This window comes from Girardinichthys multiradiatus, chromosome 12 (genome assembly GCF_021462225.1).
Source record: "Girardinichthys multiradiatus isolate DD_20200921_A chromosome 12, DD_fGirMul_XY1, whole genome shotgun sequence".
NCBI classification, from domain to species: domain Eukaryota; kingdom Metazoa; phylum Chordata; class Actinopteri; order Cyprinodontiformes; family Goodeidae; genus Girardinichthys; species Girardinichthys multiradiatus.
Window position 1 is genome coordinate 39,511,396 of NC_061805.1, and position 19,993 is coordinate 39,531,388.

At 42.6% G+C, this 19,993-nt stretch overlaps 1 protein-coding gene across 1 annotated transcript in view; it reads right to left on the minus strand.

The window, feature by feature from the left end:
* bmp1a (bone morphogenetic protein 1a) overlaps positions 1–18,960 on the minus strand; it is a 64,315-nt gene extending 45,355 nt beyond the window's left edge. The window contains exons 1-2 of the mRNA XM_047380227.1: positions 18,710–18,960; positions 1,798–1,911 (exon numbers count right to left, since the gene is read on the minus strand). Coding sequence (XP_047236183.1) covers positions 1,798–1,911; positions 18,710–18,854 — 259 coding nt within the window. The 5' untranslated portion in view covers positions 18,855–18,960. The remainder of the gene's footprint in view (positions 1–1,797; positions 1,912–18,709) is intronic.
* Between the last annotated feature and the right edge of the window lie 1,033 nt (positions 18,961–19,993).

Consider the following 19,993-nt stretch of genomic DNA (forward strand, 5'->3'; position numbering starts at 1 on the left):
CATTCACAAACGAATCGATTCTTTTGAATGGCTCCTTACCTTGAACGATAGGACTCAAGTCTTAAGTTATATTATTCAGACGATAACATACGAAAACCAAAAGTGGGGTAGATATGAGCATACAGCGGACATGCTCATTGCTCACTGTTTGTCTTCGTCGGGTGTCATGGCGGCAGGGTGTGTGGCGCTGCGTGTGACCAGGCTGCGACGCAAGCTGGGCATAGTGGGAGAGAGAAGGACAGACACAGTGCGCTCCTTGCCCAAAGACGAAATGATGAGTGAAGCAACAAAACATTTGCATACTTCATTTGGTTACTGTCTACAGAAACATTTTGTTAACCATTAGTGCGTTGCATTAATAGTTATATTTAATGATGCAGTTGGCGATTTGTATTTCTGCCAAAGCAACTCAAGTACACTTTTTTTCTCTTTTATTTTGTTTTATTTTGCTGTCTTCATTTTGTTTCTATATTGCATATAGCAATAAAATGCTATTAATGCATACAACACTTAGCAGTTATGGGTATTTGATATTTATGTTTTATATTTAATTTTATGGAAAGTATAAAGAGATTTTTATTTTGCATCTGGTTCTATTTTGCACCTTTTAAATAAAGTATTAATCTTACTTAATACAGCTGATTTAGCTTTAGTTATAAATTTCACCCACACATGCCAAGTTTACCAAAGATGTATATATTTAAAACTATATTAAGGGTAAAATTGCTTGTTCTTCGAAATATGCACATTTTCAAAAACCTGAAGATTCGGTTCCCTTCAAAAGGCCATACGTCCTGTCACTAGGTGGATGGCCATTGAATTTATTTAGGGGTATCAGAGTGAATGGGTTGGAATACAAACACACACCACACTTTCCAGATATTTATTATTAAATAAACTGGATGCATCCCTGTCTTTTCATTTCAGAATTATGCACTATTTTGTGTTGGTCTCACATAAAATCCCAGTAAAATAAATGTGGAAAAGTTCAAGGGGTATGAGAACTGTCAAAGAGTTCAGACAGTAAAGTAACTAATGCTGACAGCAAGGCACAAAACATCACTGTTACTGAACGCTGCTTCCGGGTTAGCTGCTGTGTTTCAACACATCAAACAGGCGATCATTCTGAACCCTTGAGTAGCTTTTTCACTACATAACAATGAAATGTGCTGTGACTAACCTGCTCCAATGTATATGCACAGTCTGTTTCGGTTCCACTTCTGTGACAGAGAACTTCCCATTCACGGTGCAAATCAACCCTCAGTCAATATTTGAAGCTGTTGCAACATATTCTTAATCTTTCAATGAGTCTCTCTCTCTCTACATGCCCATTAACCCAGTCAAAAAAGCAGCAAACTGGCCGTGTTCAAACACAGACGCCGACTTGGATACACTTGTTGGTTCCTGTTTGCCTATGGTTTACAGAGCAGGGAAGCCGTTGGTCTGTGTTGACTCACAGCTGTTGCTTTTTATTCAGCTCCACAAAGCCTTGCGACTATTCTCCAACTTTATTTAGGAGGTGTAGCAATGTGTTCTCATAACCTTGCTTTAGTGTTGCACATTTATAGAGGGCTTAAAAACACAGGAGGATCTGACTGGTTTGACAGTTGCAGTGTTACAGAGCCTGATGTCCTCAGACAACACAATGCCTCAGGCAGAAACCAGCAATGTGGGAATTATGGTAATTTCACGCCTTTGTTGCAACTTGATTTAAAGCATTGATCCAACATGATTTGCCTCGATCACACATCAACCTTAAACTGTCACTGTGGTGCAGTGTATTCACATTGTTGTTACCTGTTTCTGTGTGATTAATGGTCTGAACTGTTCTCTGAGCCAGATCTATAATTCGATCCACTTTAAAAGATTTTAGGTCCTCTTCGTCCAAAGCAATGTCTCCCAGAAAGGCAGCTGAAACAGACAAACACAAACTGCATTAACACAGCACAAAGCATCACTGCACTTCAGCTTCTCCTGCTGCACAGACTGAGTAGGTGCATGGAGCCCCAGTCAAAGCACTGCAGGCACACATATGAAAGTGTACGCTTTTCTTTATTTGACTCTGCTCTGTTTACCCTTTCCTTGCAGAGAAATAAAAATAGAGCTGTGTGACAGCAGTGTATTGCTTTGGTTTCCAGAGCAGCTATGTCTCAATTCAGTTATAAGAGAAAAAGAGAGCAACATTTTACACACTATGCAAATCGCATTGAGTTCTGTAACACAGGTGATGAAACTTAGTTCAAATGCTAACCATCAACAAAACTAACATTATATCCTGTAAAACCCAAGTATAGTAAATAAGAATTAACAGGTACAATGAGACATTTTGGACACACTTAAATGTCTCAGATTATCAAAACAAATATGAATAATTGGACAGATGAGTTAACCCAAAAGGAGTTATCAAAAGATGATTTATCAACCAAAAACTCGTAACCATTGGCATTTTTAACCAATCAAGCCATATGGGATAAAGTAATCAGCCCCCACTAAGTGGGTGTGACACCCATGAGAGCAATGACTTCAGTGTTTGTGAGAACTGTAAATCAGTCTATTTCATCACTTACATTACATACATTTTGGCCTATTCTTTGAAGAATTGCAGAAAGCCACATTGGAGGGTTTTTAAGGATAAGCAAGTTGTTGAGGGTCATGACGCAGCATGGATTTCTATTGGATTTAAGTCCAGACTTTGACTAGGCCACTACAAAACCTTCATTTTCTAGTAGTTTTTTGTTGTTGTTTGTTTTAAATGAACCATCCAAGTGTTGACTTGCTGCTGTCCTTCAGATCACTGTCCTGCTCTGATATTCGCCTTCAGAGTTCCTGGAGGAGAGATTAATTCATGGTTTCATCAATTATGGCAAGCCATCCAGGTCATGAAGTAGCAAGGCAGCCCCAGACCATCATGCTGCCTCCCCCATGTTTGACTATAGGTATGGTGTTCTTTTTCTGAAATGCTGTGATAGTTTTAACCCACATGTAATGGCACACACACCTTTCAAAAAGTTCCACATTTGTTTTCTGAGTCCACAGAATATTTCTCACAATTCCTGAGGATTCCTGTTGTTTTTTGGCAAATGTGAGACGTGCATTCGTGTTCTCGTTGGTCAACACAGGTTTTGGCGTAAGAACACTCTTTACCCAGTCTCTATCTTTTCATTGAATCATGAACTGAAACGAGTGAGGCCTGCAGTGCTTTAGATGCTGTTCTGGGTTCTTTTGCAACTTCCTGAATAAATCATCATTGTGCTCTTGGAGTAATTCTGGTCAGCTGGCACCCCTGAGAAGGTTCTCCATTTGAAGATAATGGCAACACAGTGATTCACTGGAGTCCCAAAGCTATAGAAATGGCTTGGTAACCTTTTCCAGAGTGATAGATGCTTATCGTTCGCGAATTTCTTTAACAATAATTTTCCTTGAACATTTTTACAATGTGTTTTAAGATCTGTTAACCTACTTTATGTTGTCAGAAGGGTTCTATTTAAGTGATTTGTTGATACTACAGATTTAATGGTAATCAGGCTTGGGTGCAGCCTGTGAAACTGAACATAAAATTTGTTAATTACAATTTTACAAACATTTTAAAGAAAAAAACTGAAGAAATCTGTAAGTGGGCAAATACCTTTTCACAGCACTGTATGAAATAATGACATGCTGACACTGCCTCCTTGGAGGAATATGGGGCACCTTGGACGAGTAGCAGCCCTTTAATTAGGCCAGGGAGATGGAAAATAACCAAACAGTCCCACTTTATGAGAAATGTGTGTTATTAGGTTTCTTACTAAATGCTCCTTTGCTAGAAATCTTTTCCACAGAGACAGGGTGCTCAGGTTTATAGGCTTTTAACGCCAGCGTGTTCTCAGGATTTATGGCCCAGTTTGTATGTAGGAGTTTGAGAAGGTGGGGGAGTTTCTCGAGAATATGGAGAGGGGGGAAAAAGAGAAAAGGGAGTGGTGTAAGTCATTTCTAAACAGGAGATGACAACTAGAAGGAAATAAATGAGAGGAAAGAGACACATCCCCTATTCCCTCAGCACAGTTCTGAATAAAAAAGGCAGATGTCCAGCAAAGTGGAAAATGACAGGCCTCTGCATGCCTGTTTGGTTGGTCAGTTTGGTGGAAAGCCAAAAGACCCAGGGGTGCAATTACATGTGGGTTAATGAGGTGCTCTTTGGTAGTAGTTTTAATCATAAATTCACCCTGACACAAGCTTTCCCCACCACTAAACACACACACACACACACACACAAACATGCACAATTTATTTATTTTTATCAAGTTTTAGTAGATGCGCCGAAAAAAACTTCCAGTTTTCTTTGAGGTCCGACTTACACAATTCAGATTTATTTTAATTTTAAAAAGATTTGCATGTTTTCTAATAAAAGGTATTAGTCCTGCATTAGAGTACATGCAGTTGGTTGCTGGATTTATTGACTGAAAATAGTGAGAGTTCTTAATTTTGCTGCTTTTAATGAACAGAGATAAAGATCAGACTTTTTAGTATTTTTTTTGATCAATCATCATTTAGCCCATTTTGGGAAAATTAGTCAATTCCGATTCCTGGTTGATTGAATAGTGCTTTTGAATCCATGCATTTGTGCATCAAATGATGCGAAATTTACTACTACTAATGGAGTCCCAGATGTTCAAGATAAGAGAGGAAGGATGAAAATGACTACAGAAACAGAGTGAAACATTTGGCTCAAATCCCTTTGTGATTAAAACTTATAGAAAAAGGCTTTGTTTAATGAAAGTGACTTCCAGCCACCCTGCTAGCTATAAAGGATGCAGCGCAGTATGAATGGATAAGAGGTTAATGGCAGCGATACGAAAAGGTGCAAGACAGGGCACGCACGTTGGGCAGCTCCGAATTTGTGCTCAAAAAACAGTAACTGACCAAATCTGAGAGACAAACCAGACTGCAGGCCACCTGCACTCATACTGAGAGCCATCTGCAAAAAACACACTTGCTGATATGGAGAAGTTACCAGATGTTGTTCCAAGAAAGATGGATAGAGTGGCTGCAGAGTAACATTTTCTTATCTTAAAATTTGTATTTGTTTCCCAGAAAAGCTGAAAAGAACAGACAGTGCTGGAGCTGCAATTGCAGAGAGGAAATCAGAAATATTGTTGATCAGTATTTAATGAGAACATTAGTAGGTTTACCAGTTTTGGACAGTCAGTGACTCCCCTCCCCACCCCCCCCCCCCCCACCCCCGGATGAAGAGCATCTGTAAACAGAAATTTTCAAGTCTTGCCACCAATTCCCAATTGGATTTCAGTCTGGACTTTGGCTGAGCCATTCTAAAATCACAAACTGGCCTTTATCTAAACAATTCCATTGTAGCTCAGGCTGTATGTTTAGCTTCATTGTTCTGCTAGAAGGCGGACTTCCAGCCTGTCTGTAGCAGCCTGTAAGAACAAGCAGATTTAATACTACTTAGAAAATGTATAAAATACCATAAAACCTCAAAAGTACACATTTAAATATAATCATAATGACATTTCTGGCCATCCAGTAGCCACATTTTAAGATGTTTTGAAAAAGAATATAAGGAATAAAGATTTCCATATATTATTTGCAACTATATTCCAGGTATGAGATGCATGATGAGAAAAAGTAGCTCGACCCAAAGCAGTTTTCATAAATAGTATCACACAGCCACCTCTAGAACGGGCTTTTGGCAAAAACCAAACAAGACTTCCTTTCTTGCAAAACAGCTTTTTTTCTTGCTACTCTTACACAATAATAATTGTCCCACCTGAGCTGTGGATCTCTGCAGCTCTTCCAAAGTGACCTTATGACTGCTAGCTCCTTCTTTGATTAATGCTTTGCTTTCTTTTTACAACTGTGTGAACATTTGGTGTTGGTGTAAAAATACTGTGAAATTGTTGGTTGTAAACAGACACTTTTAAAAGGTTGAAGTGGATATAAATACGTTGGCAATGACTGCTCTCTACATGCAGCATTATGTAAAACTGTGTCCAAAAAAACAAAGCACCATCTTTCTCCCACCTTAAGATGCAGGGATATGCCAATGTTGTGGAGTCTGACCTGAGTGTTGTTGCACAACCTTACAGATGAAAGTGTGCTAATGCACAGCCCAGTTGGCACTGAGAGCCATTTCTCTTGGGAATAGTGGTCGTCCTAGAGACGGCGTTGCAGGTTTATGGAAAAAAACTCGCATGGGGTTTTGAATTAATCCCCTTGTCTCCAGGCTTTAATTATCCGCAGACACACAGTTTTAGGAATCTTTTTGTTCTCAATGCAGGGCTGGGATTGAGGCCAGGCTATGTGGAGAAATGCGATAAACTGGATACAGGGGTTAAGTAATAACGTGAAGCACAAACACAATGACACCGCTGTGTCGCACTGTAGATTAAAGTCGAGCTAATGTGGCAGATGGCTAGTGATCACCGGAGAGTGCAGAGCTGGATCTCATTCCAAACATTATTCATCACCTAAATGTCAACAGCTGCAGATATAAAAATTATAATTTCTATACACTGCAATTAGAAAACAGCAGAAGGTCTCTTTTAGAGAGAGCAATCTAGATAATGCACAACTAAAGTAAACCTCCCCCAGCAGTGTTTTTATTTATTTTATTTTTGTTAATCATAATCCCGCTCATCTCCGTCTGCTCCATCCTTATCCACCACATCCAGTCGGATTACACATGAGACTGCAATCATATTATTCCCATTGATTTGTGTAATGCCCTATCCTTGACCTCTGGGCTGGGTGAGATACTCCTGGACCGTTCCCATAAATCTCCATCAGGGGAATCACGCACCAGGACATCTGCTACAGAAACCTGCACCAACATCAATATTAAGCCGTTACGGACACTAAATATTGGCCTATTATTGGAAGACCAGCTCCTTTGGGAGGCCGGGCTTATGGGGGACAGTTCGACAGCCTTTTCCCAGCACCAACCGAAACCCAAAATGCATCACAATACCCTGGCACCGCCTTTCACAGTTTGTGTTTGGAAACAAACGCAGCGATTTAAATTCCAATAGAAGCCAATAGCGTATTGCGTTAGGGTGATTACCATGTGATGACAGGGTGAGTATCGCTCATCAGCTCCTCAGGGGTTTACCAGCTTTAAGCAGACCTGTGTAGAGTGTTCATTTAAAACTGTCTTGAACTTTTCAGGCAGCAGAACTTGCGAAGCATGAATTTCAAGACACAATTTCACAGAAGCAACGCAATTTTACCTTGGATATGACAAATTGTTTAATCCAGGGCTATTGTCATGTAAATCCAGTACCTCTCTCCTCTGTAAAAAAAAACACCATCTATTTTTTTTCTACAGAGAATGCTTACCTTGACATTTCCTAACAGCAATTTGAGCTTGAGTAGGTAGAGGGGGGAGAAAAAAAGAAAGTCTGTGTAACCACACAGCTCGTTTTTAAAAGGTAGCTGTGGTATAATTAGAAGAAAGAGGCTCCAGCCAAGTCACAAACATCAGCTGGAGAGTGAAGTAATTATTCTCTAATAAAGCTCGACTCCTCAGCACCCACAGCTGGAGTTTCTGTCACCACACAGCAGCTTCCATCTGACAAAATGAGAGCGGCTTCAATTAAAAGGGCGCACAGCAAGAGACCGCCTCACCTTTAACATTTCACACTCCATCAAGCCCATTAGCAGATTGGATTGCCCAGCTCATCGTCATCGCCGCTGCTGATGATATACTCCACTGTCGGTCTAACTCCCGCCAGAGATTCATCAGCCTGCCAATCATTTGTCGCACACTATCTGAGGTCGTCTGCAGGGATGAATAATTCAGCATAACCTTTTAGAGAATTTCCCTAAACCTAGTTTGACCGTTTCAAGTTATGAACCTGACAAGTGCATATTTGCACAGCATTATTATAGTAAAGAGCAAAATTTTAATCTGGAAATAATCTTACTCTCAGCTGGGAATCAGTCAAGTAACCTGCAAATGAGATAAACCAAATAATAACCACTCCTTTCAATTAGCCCTCCCAAAGGCTGTTGTTGTTACTTCACCTCCACACTCAGATCTGGTATTAACGTGATGCAAGATTAGTTTTTACTTAGCCCTGACGACAAAAATATTGTTGTAACTAATGCACTGAAACCACACCAATGGATCAGCTCCCTAATCACCCGAACCCTGCCGAGAGGAAGAGACAGGGGTCCTGTCATATAAAAAAAAAAAAACACTCAGCTTGGGCTCAGCTGCAGGGCCTGCATTCCATGATAAAAGAAACGCATCTGCTTAAGTACTGCTTAAAGGCCCAATCCTGCAGCAGTCCAACAGAACACAGACCCATCACCCTGCCAGAGCATAACAGGACAGAAGAAGCTGGATAATGAGCAGCATCTGTCTCAAGGTGACATTTTTCCCCAAAGAATGAAATAAATACAGTACGTAAGACGCAAAGCTTGGCTAACAGGCTGTAGGTTATCTGGAAATGCCTGCGGGGCTGACAACTATAAATGAGCTAAACACCACTAATCACCAGTAGACAGAAAATATTATAAAGTCTTTATCAAACACAGGTTTCTATGTTTTGATTTTCAAATTTAGTCAGTCAGTCATTTTCTATACCGCTTCTTCCATAGTGGGTCGCGGGGAAGCTGGTGCCTATCTCCAGCAGTCTATGGGCGAGAGGCGGGGTGTACCCCTGGACAGGTCGCCAGTCCATCGCAGGGCAACACACAAACAACCACACACACACTCATTCACACACCTAAGGGCAATTTAGAGAGACCAATTAACCTAACAGACATGTCTTTGGACTGTGGGAGGAAGCCGGAGTACCCGGAGAGAACATGCAAACTCCATGCAGAAAGACCCGCGGCCGGGAGTTGAACCCAGGACCTTCTTGCTGCAAGGCAACAGTACTACCAACTGCGCCACCGAAACAAATCTCAGTCTCAAAAATCTCAGTCGATTTTCTGGCAGTTTGGGAGTAAGATTTTGGGATTTTTGACATTGGTCAGGTTTCATTATGTTACTACCCCCATTGTCATCAATCTGAAAGCTATTCTGCTTTTTCCAAGACATTTTTGCAAATTCGGATCACTGTCTTTCAGAAAATGGAATCTAGAATGGAGTGTAGAACTTCTGTGGTCAATTTCTGACCTGTCTTTTTTCAAAGAGAGCCGAGATATCGGCTGTACTTGAATCGGAAGATTTTATGGTCGACTCGCCCTGATCGGTGATTGGCCAATACACACAGAGGCTTATGCTAACCACACTAATTATGCTGAATGCTAACATACAGTAAGTTGCTAGACAGTTGAAAATGTTAACTTTGACTTTGTGTTAAAATTCCACTGAAATCCTTTTAAACTGCATAGCTGCATGACACGCAACTGTAGACCGTAATTAATTACTATAGTAGGAAAAATAATAATAATAAAACTGGTGGAGATAGGCACCAGCATACCCGCAACCCACTATGGAAGAAGCGGAATAGAAAATTACTGATGACTAAATTAAGAAATAATTTAACAATCAAACACGAGCTTGTGTCAAATGTTAGGTTGGACCCAGCTTCTACTTATTTTGAAGGGAGGCTGCAGAAAACGTTTTAAGTTGCACAAAAAAAAGCTATACCTTGTCAAGCAAAAAGAGTAAAGGATATATGCCCTAATGCTTTTCAGGTGGAATTTATTTGTACAGATACCTTCGTCCCATAGCCAGCAGGATTTTACTTTACTTGTAGATTTCCAGTGATACAGAGATACAGCTCAGAATTTTTGGGAAGATTTTAAAAACAAAGGGGTTTTTATATCACTATAGAAATGTGAGCTGCACAATAGATGGCGCCGCAGATGGTCGCCTCGGCGTGTTGGTGCGCATTGTTTTGTTTTGTTTTTTGCTTTAAAACGGTCTTCTGTGATGGTACCCGGAGCTCTCTCACCAGAGAAGAACTCATGAACATCAGGGCTACTACACCAGAGGAGTTATTTCCAACATTTCTACCTACTGCTCTGGAATTTTTGGACATTCTGGTCAAAGGTGCGCTTACCTTTGTTCACGCGGTGAAACGCCGGAAGAGAGGGAAACGGGCTGGGGTGCTGGTACGTCTTCGCCAGCGTGGACTACGAACACCGTTACCTGGAATATTTCTCTCTAACGTGCGCTCACTTCCCAACAAAATGGAGGAACTACAACTGTTGTTGGGGAAAAACAGGGACTTTTATTCATCGGCAGTTTTGTGCTTCACGGAGACGTGGCTGTGTGGATTAATACCGGACTCTACGCTGCAGCTGGCAGGATTCCAGCTCTACAGAGCGGACAGAGACACGGAACTCTCCGGCAAAGCGAAAGGTGGAGGAATCTGTTTTTACCTCAACAGTGGTTGGTGCAACGACGTGACAGTGATTCAGCAGCACTGTTCTCCAGACCTGGAATCCTTCATCATAAACTGTAAGCCTTTCTATTCCCCCCGTGAGTTCGCTTCGTTCATCCTGGTCGGTGTTTACATCCCGCCACAAGCTAACGTGCAGGTCGCACAGCGCATGCTCGCCGACCAGATACTGAGTGTGGAGCGGACCAACCCGGACTCCTTAGTTATCGTCGCTGGTGACTTTAACAAAGGTAATCTGACCCACGAACTCCCCAAATACAGACAGTTTATAAAATGTCCGACCAGAGAGGACAATATTCTGGATCACTGTTACACCACCATCAGAGACGCTTATCACGCCGTCCCACGTGCTGCACTGGGCCAATCCGACCACATCATGGTCCACCTGATTCCTGCATACAGGCAGAAACTTAAGCTCTGCAAACCTGTTGTGAGGACGACAAGGAAGTGGAGCAGTGAGGCTGTGGAGAATCTCCAGGCGTGTTTAGGCTGTACAGACTGGGATGTGTTCAGGACTACTACCAACAGTCTGGACGAGTACACAGAGGCTGTGACTTCCTACACCAGCTTCTGTGAGGACAGCTGTGTACCATCATGCACCAGGGTGAGTTACAACAACGACAAACCCTGGTTCACAGCTAAACTCAGAAGGTTAAGACTGGATAAGGAAGAGGCCTTCAGGAGTGGGGACAAAGACATATACAGAGAGGCCAAGTACAAGTTTGGCAAGGCAGTGAAAGAGGCCAAACGACTGTACTCTGAGAAGCTCCAAAACCAGTTCTCAGCCAACGACTCTGCGTCTGTCTGGAAAGGGCTCAAGCAAATCACCAACTACAAGCCGAAAGCCCCCCACTCCATCAACGACCGACGCCTCACCAACGACCTGAACGAGTTCTACTGCCGCTTTGAAAGACAAAGGGACAGTACTGCAACCATCCCCCACGACACCCCCCAACAGCTGCAGCCACAATCCACCACCCCCACCTCCCCAACCTCAAGAGGGGCCTTGGCACCTCCAACCCCCACCCTGAAGTTCCCCCCCACCAGCCCCCTACCCACGCCGAGGACGGCTCTTTCCATCCAGGAGAGGGACGTCAACAAACTCTTCAGGAGACAGAACCCCCGGAAAGCTGCTGGTCCGGATTCTGTCTCACCAGCCAGCCTGAAGCACTGCGCTGATCAGCTGTCTCCAGTCTTCACAGACATTTTTAACACCTCACTGGAGACATGTCATGTGCCAGCCTGCTTCAAGTCCTCCACCATCGTCCCTGTTCCCAAGAAGCCAAGGACCACAGGGCTTAATGACTTCAGACCCGTCGCCCTGACCTCTGTGGTGATTAAGTCCTTTGAGCGCCTTGTGCTCTCACACCTAAAAGACATCACCGACCCCCTCCTTGACCCCCTGCAGTTTGCCTACAGAGCCAACAGGTCTGTAGATGATGCAGTCAACCTAGCCCTTCACTTCATCCTCCGGCACCTGGACTCCACAGGAACCTATGCCAGGATCCTGTTTGTGGATTTCAGCTCTGCCTTCAACACCATCGTCCCAGTTCTGCTACAGGAGAAGCTCTCCCAGCTGAGTGTGCCCGACTCCACCTGCAGGTGGATCACTGACTTCCTGTCTGACAGGAAGCAGCGCGTGAGGCTGGGGAAGCACGTCTCTGACTCCCTGACCATCAGCACCGGTTCCCCCCAAGGCTGTGTTCTCTCTCCTCTGCTCTTCTCCCTGTACACCAACAGCTGCACCTCCAGTCACCAGTCTGTCAAGCTTCTGAAGTTTGCGGACGACACCACCCTGATCGGACTCATCTCTGATGGTGACGAGTCCGCATACAGATGGGAGGTGGACCATCTGTTGGACTGGTGCAGCCAGAACAGCCTTGAGCTCAACGCTCTAAAGACAGTGGAGATGGTTGTGAACTTCAGGCAGAACCCAGCCCCACCTGCCCCCATCACCCTCTGTGACTCCACAATTGACACTGTGGAATCTTTCCGCTTCCTGGGAACCATCATCTCCCAGGATCTCAAGTGGGAGCCAAACATCAGCTCCCTCATCAAGAAAGCCCAGCAGAGGATGTTCTTCCTGCGGCAGCTGAAGAAATTCAACCTGCCAAAGACTATGATGGTGCACTTCTACACAGCCATCATTGAGTCCATCCTCACCTCCTCCATCACCATCTGGTACGCCGCTGCTACAGCCAAGGATAAGGGCAGGCTGCAGCGTGTCATTCGGTCTGCTGAGAAGGTGATTGGCTGCAGTCTACTGTCGCTCCAGGAACTGTACACCTCCAGGACCCTGAAGCGGGCAGGGAAGATTCTGGCTGATCCCTCCCACCCCGGTCACAGACTCTTTGAGACTCTCCCCTCTGGCAGGAGGCTGCGGTCCATCCGGACCAAAACCTCACGCCACAAGAACAGTTTTTTCCCCATCTGCCACCAGCCTGGTTAACAAAGCCCGGAAACCACACTGACACTCTCCCTTTCACCCACACCCCCCTTTTTTTGCTGACAGGACACCTGTAACCTGTAACTCTATGCGTTACATTAACGCTCAGCTTGGACTCCTGCTTACTTGCACTGCTTTACTTGCACAATGATCATCTGCACTGTTGTATTGCTCTTGCATCTTATACTGCTCTATATTTACTCTCACTCACTTAAAACTGTGCACTTATATTTATATTATATTGTAGATATGTTTGTACTGTTTAATTTGTACTGTATTGCACCGACTATGCCAAAACAAATTCCTTGTATGTCCAAAAACGTACTTGGCAATAAAGCTTTTCTGATTCTGATTCTGATTAAATCTCAGATGTCATCGCAATATCAAGGTAAACCAATAAACCAACGACTGCTTGGATGGAATATTTGGTAGGCCAATATATTTCAAGTGTCATGCATTCACGCTCTGCGTGTTAACAATATATTTGGACATTTGGATGGACCTTAACTGCCTTTAATAGCCGTCCCTAAGGTCTATTTAAGCAACTGTGATGCTACATCTCATGTTACTGTGATGCAGGAAAAGAAAGAAGAGAGGCAGGAAAATGTAGGTTAATTGTAATTGATAACATTATGCAAAATTCAGCAATAGCATCGCAGCTACTTGCTTAAGTGACATCGTGGAGCCGTAAAGGAAATGGTATTGTTAAGACAATAATGCCTTTGCTAAATTTTCGATTTGAAAGTGTTTTGTTATTTCTTATTCTTCAGGTGAACAATAATTAACATGGGCAGTTTAGAGCTTTACAAAAATCATTATTGGTAATTGGCAACAAAACCATCTCTATTCTTTTGAACTTCTTTAAATTTATCTAGACTCAAAACATGGCAGTGAATACTTTCCCATACTCTTCAAGAAATTCAGGATTTAACTATTTCTGTGCAGATGTTCCCCTGTAGTTGGCATGCTATTAAACATGATCTTCAAAGGTTTGCACTGATAACAAAATTAATGGTTTATGACTAGCAGTGAAGGCTTTTAGGAATGATATAGCCCCAACTCAAAGGTATGGGTCAAACTTGCCAGGATCCTTCATGAATGGCCTGTACTCACCTAAGTTGGTGTGGGATAGTGTGGCTGGCCTTGCAAGTCCTTGGCACAAGGTGAATGACTCTGTCTGTACGAAGTGCTTAAGCCAATCAGAGTAAAGAACCTGAGGCTTGTGGAAAAAAAAAAATCACTTGCACGAGCGGGGGATTGGGTTCTGAGGTTGACCTGTCTGTGGCTCTGGCACAGAGGCTTCGATGCACAGACTCAAACACTACCGTCACAAGAACCTTAAGTATATTATGATGTCTGCGCTTTGAATCGAGACATAAGTCAAACCACTGGGACCCTTCTGATTATCATCTGAGCAGAAAAAGAATATGAGCATGTCTCCTTCTCATGTATTTTTAATTGTGAAAGTGACTGGGTCTAATCTTAGAGGCTTGTTAGAGTCTTAGATGAACTCCGGGGATGCTGCCAAGTTGGGAATTCAGCAAAAACAAGAAATTTTCCACTGGTTTAGTCTGAAATGGATTGAATTAGTTCAGTCTTAGTACACTGCTTGCTTCAGTCAGTGCACATCTCTATCATGTTGGAAATATAATGACAAGTTGGTAGGTTTAATATTTGAAAATGTAAACCCTTTTGTTATAAACTGACAAGGTCGCATTCATCCATCTAGTATTAAACATTAAATTTCTATTTAGTTTATTTATTTAATTATATATCTATCCATTCATTCTGTTGAACTTATCCAAATGTGGCTAGCAAAGGTAAGAGGTTCAGGAGGGAAACCCAGACATCCCTCTGTCTCTAGTGACACCTTCCAACTCATTCTGGGGGTCCCTGAGGTCACAAAGGACATACAGTGCCCCCATTAACAGCTTAGTCTGCCTCGGAGTCTCCTTCCCGTGGGACCTGGTTGAAAACCTCCAAGAAATGCCCAGGATGCATCATGATCAAATGTCAAGGAGGGTATGATGTTCTGATGCCTGAACCGCATTAGCTTCTTTCAACATTTCTATGTGTAGGAGCAGTGTCTCCTTTCAATGCAGAGGAGCAGAGGCTCTGGTCTGAGCTACTGACCCAATCGCTAAGGCTGAGTCAGCCCCCCTAAGATTGAAACTCATTTAAGATTCTTGTATTTGGGTTCTTGTTCTTTCAGCCACAAGCCATATGTCATGACTATACGTGAGGGTCGGAACTTACTGGAACATTGAGACTTTGCTTTTTCACTCAACTTTCTTCACTATGATAGTATCTAGTCTGACAAAGTGTTATTAACCAGCCCTTAGGCAACGGCTGGATAAGAGCATCAAGGCATGTTAATGTTTTAAAAAGTTACGCTTTCAAAACCGCAGAAAGACCCAGACTGAACTGTTTTTCAGGCCGCATTATGTATAGAGTAAAGCAGCACAGCCACTCCCCCAAGTTTTGCTGTGCACTGATGGTCACCTCGTTGAAATTAGGCTCCAACGCTTTTCAGTCACTTACAAGTGAGAAAGACTTGAGTGTTTTGGAATATTCCCATTCTCGAAAAATAACACCTGGCATGTTGTGCAATCTGAAAGAGCATCACTCTTATTAAGGTAATACTGTTTAAGCTAAAAACAGGGTTTGTGTTAAGCAGCCAACTGCTGGCCGGCTACCTGAGCAGAGAGCAAGGCTTTTTAACCACCCTTGTATGTTTGAGTCACTCAATAAAGAGCACATTGCAATAGATTATAATATTCAGCACATTGAGTACTTGAAAACTGCCTTTTGTCTATTTTTTGATTAAGTCTGTATAACTAAATCAAAATAACAATCCATAGATAAAATATTTAACATGTCAAAATAATAAAAGTCAGTACATAACTTAATTTTTGAACCAGTAGGAGTAATTGTTGGTTTTCTTTCTGCTACCTGCATGACCCCTTCTCTTTTCCAATGGTTATAATCAGTCTGACAGAGGGAGGTATCCCAATCATTGTGGTTTTTAGTATAACAATGACCATCAGTGGGACCCTTTGTGGGGTTCCTTGAGACGGCATTGTTGTAAATAAGCGCCGCTTAACTAAATAATCTGAACTGAAACTATCTGTGAAGTTATGCTGCTATAAGCTTAGGCTGCTGGAGGACATAACAACCACTTTCACCCTCTTCGCTACATTCTCACACTACTCTCCAATTTTGCATTGTTTGCTGTTATTTCAGCTTTTAACCTTGTTCTCTCTTTTCTCTTCCTAGAAGCTACAACTGGCCTGGCTCTGTGTCTGCATGTGACACCTTTCTGGAGAGGGGAATCGTCCAAGCTTCTGCTGGCAACAACTTAATGCTCACCCTCTACCGATGATCCACATAGCCCTGTCTTTTAGTGTTTAACCCTTTCTCTCTCCTAGACATGGAAATTGACTGAGCTTTTACAGTAACTAATTATATGCGCTCTCTTTCAGACTCTAACCTTGAAAACTGGCTCAGAGTTTATCTGTTCTTTCTTTCTAGGTGAAACAACTAAAGGAGCTACATCCATTAACATTTACTTTTCCTTCCCATAGAAAGTACTCCTGGATCAGTGCTTCTTTGTTCTCTTTGTGTCTCTGCTCTGTTCTCTCAAACCCCCAGTCGGTTGTGGCAGATGTCTGCTCACACCGAGTCTGGTTCTGCTGGAGGTTTCTTCCTGTTAAATGGGAGTTTTTCCTCTCCGCTGTCGCTACATGCATGCTCAGTATGAAGGATTGCTGCAAAGTCAACGCCAGTGACTGTCCACTGTCTCTACATGCTCATCCAGGAGGAGTGAATGCTGCAAGTCACTGACTGGATGCAATCTGCTGGGTTTCCTTAGATAGAAAAACTTTTTATCCAATTTGAATAAATAACTGAATCCGACTGCACTGTTCAATGGTTAGGATTAATTGGAATGTATGTACCTGACTTTTGTGAAGTGCCTCGAGACAACATGTGTTGTGAATTGGCGCTACATAAATAAATAAAACTGAATTGAAAAATACAAGCATTAGATCATGTCCTTAACAGTAGGTCATCACACGGAGAACATCTCAGTCAACTCGGACTTTAGGTTAATAGCCATGGAAAAAAATAATGCAACAGCAAACTGGAATAGAAACTACTACGCTTACTTTCAAGATGGGGGCACACTTTCTTACTTGTGCATCAGCAATTCTACACAACAAAACATGAAGAAGTGGTCTTTTGTAAAGTAGTATTATGAAAGGACCACTCCTACTCGCAGATCATTGCTGAATGAAGCATTTCCCTAAGCAGGAGGGCTGCAAAATGAAAATGCTGACCTCTAGCCACAGAGAGAGCGATCAAATAGACAGAGTACAGCGCTGTGAGAGACAAATGGGAAAAATAGAAGAGAAAAATCAATAATCCAAGAATCGCCACTCTGCACACTCAGTTCTGGAGATGAGTGCTGTAAAATAGATTGTCTAAGGCAGGAGGTGCGTAGGTGAAGGGTCGTATGGGTGACCATCTTCCAACCACCTGCCTGCAGGCGCGCCTTGAGGAAGACCATGAAGAACAACTGCACTATGGCGAAATGACAGCCTGGAAAAACTGTAATTGCTGAGCTGAATTTGATGATAACATCCTTGCCAAGATAAACAGCAGTAATGACTGGTGATCATCTAGTGGGAATGTCCCTGCTGAGACATAGATCTTTAATATCAACAGCAATTAGTTATAAACCAGATCAGAAAAAAACATTACTTATAACACTCAGCATCAAGTGCAAGCGTCCAATGAACCCGATCTTCGAATGACTCAACATAAACAAAGCGAATGGAGGAAGCAACAACTTAATGACTTGTACATGACACACTGATCATCTGGAGCCTGACCTTTGTCGTGTTTACCCACAGTTGCAACGGTTCCAAAAGGTTTTATGTCCAGCGCTCGTTCTTGGACAGATGTGGGACAATAAGAAAAAAAAAAGAGAGACAGTTGGGTAACAGAGTTGGCAACCTGAAGGGTGCTCCGTGCTGAGCTGACACAACAAGAAAATGTTGAATGCCCAACTGGGAAGCACTTCCAGGACATCAGAGGTCACTTTTGACTGAAGTCAGCTCTTTGTGTCCGTAACCTGAATACTTTTACCAGATGAAAAACACAATCTGCTCACACTCCCCCCAAAGGGATTTGGCAAGACAGAGAGTTCAGATTACCAACAAAACGGGGAAAAAAAGCTGGCACCTCGGGTAGCTTTAGGAAAATTCAATGGACTGTCTACTGGAAATAGACAACCATGTTTATACTTTAGTGTGTGAGTCAAGAGAATTATGTGTGCATAATATTTAAGCTCCACTGTACTGTTTTCTCCCCTCCTCCACTTTTTTTAGAGGCTGTGTGAACAGACTGTGGGAAAAAAAAAGACTATTTGTCCAGGAGGAAAAAAAAAAAAAGCTCAAAGGGAGATGAAGTCTTAATATAAATGTCCAGAAATCCGCTGATTTTCAAGCAGATCAGAAATTTTAAACTCAAGTCTTGGGGAACTTGACATTTTCCAAAGACAAGGCAGCAACTTTTCAACAAGCGGTGAAAACAAAAACTTTTCATGCCTCTAAAAAAGAAATCTGAACCTTTTTTTTTTTTTTTTTTTTTAGAAAACTGCATTTCCATCCCTCCAATTGGCTTCTTCTGTTTGCTTCAGATGTTTCAAACTGCAGAAACTATGCCACTCACAAAACAATTGCACACAATGTTCTCAAGATCCTTCTAAAAACTAAATCCACTGCTGTCATCTGCACTAAAAGCGTTTTCCTGCACGATCTGTGCGAGCGGCGTGTTTCTACCTCCACGTAAATGAGGGGAATCTCGCCAAACGCACAACACAAACAGAGCGGGGAAGAAATCTCACCAGCTTTACAGGGATCCTTGTAGTCGATCGCCTCTGATGTGGCAGTGGGCACCACGTAGTAGCCCGGATCAATCGCGTCCAAATCGATCGCCAATATCACGCCGAGGCATGATAGAAGAAACAAACACCTCGCCGAGAGATTCATGTTTGTAGTGGGGGGGAGACGGCGAAAGGCGAGGGATAAAGGTAGAAGAAGAGAGAGGGACAGAGGGAAAGAGAGAGAAGAGTGAGTGAGAAACAGACACAGTGAGAGAGAAAAATGGGAGTTTTTTTTTTTTTTTTTTCGTTTTTCAGTAGGGGGAAACGAGATCCCGCCGGGGGGCGGGTTTTAAATCCAGCCTCTCTCCGGTGTCTTCTTGGCTCTGGGGGCAGTGATTTCTGTCCTCCAGCTGGAGCTGCGGGTTACCGCCTGAGAAACTTTGATGATACGGCAGCAGCTCCACTGGGGCGGTGGAAATGCTCCTTCAGCCCGGCTGCATTTGTGTTGCTACTTTGTCGGTCCATCAGGGAACCTTGAAGAGCGCATAAAGGAGGTTCACCTCATTTTTATTACTCGGAAAATAAAACATTATGTGATGACAGCGTATCCTCTGCTTGGCCCGGAACACCTCTATTTGAGGTCAACAAAAACAAACTGAAGTAAATAATTTTTAGCTTGCGGAGGAACAGCTCCAAAAAACAGGAGTTTTTTTTTTTCCTCTGGTCGCATTTTGTTTTAAAAGCTGAATTTACATGACATCACGTACTTTGTTTAAAGTTTTTGATCATACTCAACCCCGTTTGCCTTGTTTACTTCCGCACACGATGCGCAAGCATCATCGCACGTGCGCTCTGGACCAACAGTGCCTCGCGCTGCCACACGCACGCGCTCAGACTGCTTGACCTGCCAGGCATTTTGCACGAACAAGCTGATGCAATTAGCGCGCCACCTGTTGGTGCTTTACTAAAACAAACAAAAGAAAGATTATAAGGAAAATTGAACAATTTTAATATTAGGGTTATTTTTGGAGTTTGTTTTTAATTACATAACACATAAAAAAACACACTTGGTTGTTTAATAAACCAACTGAGCAGCTGTACAAACCGTGGGCTATTACTCCAAACCTGGCTTCACTTTATAACTTTGAATGTCTGCAAACTAGACTGAAACAATTGAAGAGTTATTACATTATTTGCATATTGATATGACATTATTAAATCTTTACTGCGTGATGCTACCAATACTTAAATAAAACTGTTATTATTATTATCATCAGTATTATTAATATATGTATCTAGGCTATT